This window comes from Solanum lycopersicum, chromosome 7, assembly GCF_036512215.1.
Source record: "Solanum lycopersicum chromosome 7, SLM_r2.1".
In the NCBI taxonomy this organism is placed as follows: domain Eukaryota; kingdom Viridiplantae; phylum Streptophyta; class Magnoliopsida; order Solanales; family Solanaceae; genus Solanum; species Solanum lycopersicum.
The window spans coordinates 34,699,281-34,704,742 of record NC_090806.1 but is presented as its reverse complement, the minus strand read 5'-3'; the positions used below and the strand labels follow the sequence as shown (position 1 = coordinate 34,704,742).

At 30.4% G+C, this 5,462-nt stretch overlaps 1 protein-coding gene across 1 annotated transcript; it reads right to left on the bottom strand.

The window, feature by feature from the left end:
- Nucleotides 1-1,052: 1,052 nt before the first annotated feature.
- Nucleotides 1,053-3,007, bottom strand: LOC101267421 (1-aminocyclopropane-1-carboxylate synthase 7-like). Its single transcript, XM_004242926.5, has 3 exons — nt 2,639-3,007; nt 2,254-2,537; nt 1,053-2,153 (listed from the first exon to the last, which is right to left on the bottom strand). The coding sequence occupies exons 1-3, from the start codon at nt 2,813-2,815 to the stop codon at nt 1,289-1,291; spliced, it is 1,326 nt and encodes a 441-aa protein (XP_004242974.1). The 5' UTR covers nt 2,816-3,007; the 3' UTR covers nt 1,053-1,288.
- Between the last annotated feature and the right edge of the window lie 2,455 nt (nt 3,008-5,462).

Below are 5,462 nucleotides of genomic sequence, written 5' to 3'. Positions count from 1 at the left end.
TATTGACAAGAGTTCCTGTTATATGCTAAAATATTATTGTTCTGAAAATTTCCCCTTTATTTATTTGCAGATTTTTTTTATAAATCTCAAACCTACTACAATATCAAAAAAGCCAAACAAATTAGGTCTACAATTCCTATGTTCCTATAACCAAAATTTACCATATATGGACATTAGTACATTACCACATATACATATTACCATGTTTTACATTTAATAACAATAAAAAATTAGAAGTCACAATCAATTCAAATGAAAACAAAAACATCATTTCCTCCACCTCTTCACCATTCAATTTCCAAATAAAAAAGTAGTAAGTGAAGAAGCTTGACTTTATATCAATGTCAATTTAAACAATAATATTTTAAGACAATGTATAGTTTACATTTCCTTTTCATACCATATAACTAGTTAGAAATTACCTATAATTACCTTACAATTGATTCAATTAGTTTTTAAATATTTACAAATGATTGATACAAGGCAAAAAACACGGCATTGACGCAAACTATAATTTACCAAAAAATTAAGAACTTCATTGCATATATTATATTAGCTTTGACTTTCCTAACCTTTACTTTTTTTTTTAAAGATAAGGAAAGTAAACGAAGGAGAAAGAGAAAGTTAGTTCACATGCATAAAGAACTTAAAGCAAGTTCTTAACAAATCTCATGAATAGAAAACTCACGTTTGAGAATACATTTTTGACTTGTGCATCAAATTTGTGGTTTTGAGATCTGAAAAATAAATCAAGACGCATAATTTTTATTTTTTTTTAAAAGTCAATATTCATGAAACTAGTTTTTTTTCTCAAAGAAAGGAACTCAAAACGATAAAAATTACTACTTCCTTTCCTATTTATTAGAAGTACTTTTTTTAAATACTAAAAGAGGAATCGGGAGCAAACTATGAATAAATGAAATTGTAAACAGAAGTATTGTACTTCCTTGGTTTGATATTAAGTTAATTTGTGAGACAATACACACCTATTAATTAGAAAAAGTGCAAAGACATAATTTTTGTTATAGTCCTTTATGAAATTAGAAATATAATTGTGTAAATAATTCAATTTATATCTTAGAAAATATAAAACTTCAATAAAAGAAAGGAGAAACATTTGTAGAAAAAATATCAAACATCTTGAACCATGAACAATTCAATCGGAGGTATAAGGCCCGAGGGAAAAATCCAATACTTGGAATAATCCAGTAGCAATCCTAACTGGAAAAAAAATAATCCCCAAAGCAAAAAAATATAAAAAAAAATTGTAAATAATGATGATGAGTAATTAGTATTTTTGAAGTGTGGCCCTTGTTTCCATGAAATGGTGTATTCTTTTGAGTGCAATTTGTAAGGTATTTTCAGTCATGTTAGCAAAACAAACCCTGAACCAACCTGGCTCTGAGCAATGACAAGAAGAACCTGGTGAAATATTGAGTTTCACTTGATTCAATATTGTATTCCACACTTGCAATTCACACTCTTTTGTAGGTTTTTCCAACAAACTAGTTAAGTTCATCCAGCAAAACAATCCCGCATTCCCTCTCAAGCACTCAATCCCAGCACTCCTCAGCCCTTCAATCATCATTTCATATCTCATTCTTAACCTTTCGCGATTCTTCTTTATGTAATTCTCAGTAAATGTCTCATCAGACAACATGGAAGCCAATAGTTGTTGTGTCTGAGAAGAAATCAATGTAAAACTTGACATTCTTCTTGCCGTTGTGACAACTTTGTCATTGTATGAGTAGATTGTACCTACTCGAAACCCAGGGAGTCCCAAGTCTTTAGAGAGGCTGTACACAATGTGTACCCTCTCTGAATCCTTGTAGTTTCTGGATTCAAGTATTTCAGCAATACTGACAAATTCGGAGCAACAAAAGGCTGAACCTGAGTAGATTTCATCCGAGACAAGATGGATATTTTTTCTGGTAACGAATTCAAGAATTTCCTCAAGAACACATCTTTGAACGGTGGCACCCAAAGGGTTTGAGGGGTTTGTTATAAGAACCCCTCTTACTTTGATGTTGTTGGATTCAGCTTCCTTGTAGGCATCTTCCAAGGCTCGTGGAGTAACTTGGAAATTATTTGAGCTGTCACAATGGACTGGAACGATTTTCACACCCGTTCTCCACCTCAAGTCTCTATCAAATCTGCAAATAATAATAATCTCTATCATATTTATTAACTAAATAATAATTTAATGGTCACACAATTCAACATAACACAAGATATGATATATATGGTGTTTACCCAGGATAGTAAGGAGTTGGAAGAAGCAAAGCATCACCAGGATCAGCTAAAATGAAAGTTAACAACTCATTAGCTGCAGTAGCACCAGCTGTAATAACAACTCTATCAGGATCAAATCTTGCCCTTCCACCTCTTATTTTTTCCATGAAGCTAGCCATTGCCTTTCTAAAACAAACTAGTCCATGATAATCTTGAAACAAAGCATTTTCCCTGAATCTTGAAATTTCAGCTACGCCATCATCTTTCTGCTTTTCCAAGTATTCTTCCAGCAAATCAAATGACACCTATAATACAATACAAGAAATGATTTTTAAGTTAATTCAATATTTAACGTTAAGTTTAGCATGGCCAAATATAATATAATGATGATAAAAAAAAAACTTACTTGATTTTCGGCTAATCCCATTTGAATAACTCCAGATGGGTTGTGAACTTCATCAAATGGATTTTCATCATATGCTTTCCATCCAGCAAAGTAAGGTGAGTCTTCTCCATGAGTGTCAGACGTTGCAACGTTTGATAGACCAACTACTGTTGAACGTTTCTCAATCTCTATGGCCATAATATAATTATAATTGTATTGTTCTTAGCTTCCTTCTTCTTTGTGTTTTCGGCTATCAAGATATAATATAAATGTGAAAAAAATGGAAGAAAAAAGTATTGTTTGAATATGAACTTTTTTTTTGGCAAATTAAAGAGCAACTTATATAGAAAGTAGTTTTAATAAAAGGGGCCCTCAGCAAAATGATAGCTTTGTCACAAAAGGAGCAATGATTGATTATATAGATGAAGCAAGATCAACGCTCACCTTTTACAAATATACTTTAAATGGCTGGTGACAACTGTTAGTTTCAGAGTTTTTGTATATTCTCAATCTCCACAAGATACCCAAATCAAATAGGGTGGTTGATCTGGGTGGCACTTCAAATATTAACTTAACTACCTCCAATTTTTTAACATGCAAACGTACTTTATTAATTATCCCACTCCATTTAGATTCTTTCTTAATGCTCTCTCCAATTCATTATACTAAATTAAGTGCATGTGTATATTGTGTTAACATATATATATATATATATATATATATATATATATATATATATATATATATATATAATATATATTAAAATTTTCAACATAAAACTGTACTTAAAAGGAATATGATAACTCATCACCAATACACTAACAGTTAAAGGGAAAAAAATTAAATGTATGAACGAAGTATTATCATTGGTTAAAGTAAACATTATGTTTGTATTAATGCACTAAAGCACGCTCTACAAACTAAAGCTACATTATGTTATATATGAGTGTAGTATTACAACTGATCATTTGTCAATTGAAATTTATAATTTTATATTTAAATTTTTTACATAAACACATAATTTAAATATTACTTTATTTTTTTTATAGACTCGATTCTTATTGATACAAGGAACACGTGTCAAGAATTGTTTTCTTCTCGATTGAGAAGGGTTGAATTAGGTTTTAGGTTTAACTCACACTCCAAAAGTTAGTTCAAAGAGATGAGGATTGTCCAAACATTATAAGGAGTTCATCCATCTCATTAACCACAGATGTGAGACTTTTCTCATTCTTTAACACCCCACCTCACGCCCAGTGCTTAGCATCTAGTGGATGGACAATTTTGATTTTGGAGGCTCCAACATCGGGTGAGACGGACCCTGCTCTGATAACATGTTAAATTAGGTCTTAGGCCAAACTCACACCCCAAAAGTTAGCTCAAAGAGAGGTGGATTGTTCAAACCTTATAAGAAGTCCACTCATCTTATTAATCACCGATATGAAACTTTTGTTATTCTTTAACAAATACCAAATTATGGTCTCTTCACTTCTAAAAAAAAAACAATAACGAGAAAAAGGACACAAAATCATTGCTAAGCATTTTCAACAAAATCCTCCATCAATTTTGGAAAAATTGTGTCATACACTTATGAAATGTACATATAACAGGGGCTTGCATAAAATGAAAGTTATTATCTCCTGGCCTTTGGGAGTTGTACCAATTTTTTTATAACTAGTACCTGAGTAACCATTTAAAAAGTAATAATATGCTTCCCTGTCCACCTATCTAACACGTAGTTGATGAAGAGAATTGGATAGTGATATTTTAGTGGTCATATTGAGCTTGTGATAATCCATGCATATGTGATTTGGATACTGATATTTTAGTGGTCATATTGAGCTTGTGATAATCCATGCATATGTGATGCTCCTATTACAAAGAATAATCTAATTTGATTTTAAATAGAATTTTAAAAAATAAATAAGATTTTTGAATTTTGTAATTTTAAATTAAAGTTATATCAAATATACAAATTTATCATTTAATCTTATAATCTTAAATACGTCAAAAAGTTGAAATCAAAATAATAAAAGAAAAATCATCTTTCAAAACTTATTTAAAAAAAAAAGGAAAATCACTCTTTTTAAAAATGAATATATACATATATGGTTTCTTTTATAATTTGGGAAATAGAGAAAAATAGTAAAGTGTTTAAGAAGATCAAAGAGCAGTTAAGTTGAGGATCATTAGTTAAGATTCTGATTTGCATATACTAAAACTAAAGCAGAAACTGCGAGAAGATATTCTGGCCCCACTACCTTTACGCCTTAATTCGCTCATCATACAACAAATCTCGATCGCAGAACACTAATTAATATGTAACTTCACTTCAAACTTTTTAACAATTCTGATAATAATTAATTCATGATCTAATGATTAGTTATCATTAAGGTTAAATTGTTAATTAATCTTTTCCCTTAGAGAGATAATACCCAAATTATTGTTCCCTCCCTCACATTTCTTACCAAAAAAATACCCCCTCCATATCATGTCCCATATTTGTTGACCATTTTTTATTTTGTATTGTGCTTACAAAATCATAAATACAAAATTAATTTTACTAATTTTGTCCTAAAAAAATATCTTGGCAATTTTACAAATAAATGTGAACACTTTAAAAATAATTAATGTTATCTTGACTCCGTAAGGTGGACAACACAACGTAATAACGGTTATGATGGAGTGCTAAATACTTCTTCATCCTCAACCAAGATCCTAGAGTTCTCGGGTTCGAGCCTCCTTCTGTATGAAATTGCCTTTATTAGAGAACATGACTTTCATATTATTGGATCACTTGATAAATCAAAATAGAATTAATTATTTTTTTCTCATTTTGCCCTTA

Bases quoted from the DNA above. Each gene is read 5' to 3' on its own strand.
- LOC101267421 (XM_004242926.5), bottom strand. From the start codon at position 2,815: ATGGCCATAGAGATTGAGAAACGTTCAACAGTAGTTGGTCTATCAAAC. The intron at 2,538-2,638 runs GTAAGTTTTTTT...ATTGTATTATAG, and splicing joins TGGGATTAGCCGAAAATCAA to GTGTCATTTGATTTGCTGGA. The intron at 2,154-2,253 runs GTAAACACCATA...TATTATTTGCAG, and splicing joins CCAACTCCTTACTATCCTGG to ATTTGATAGAGACTTGAGGT.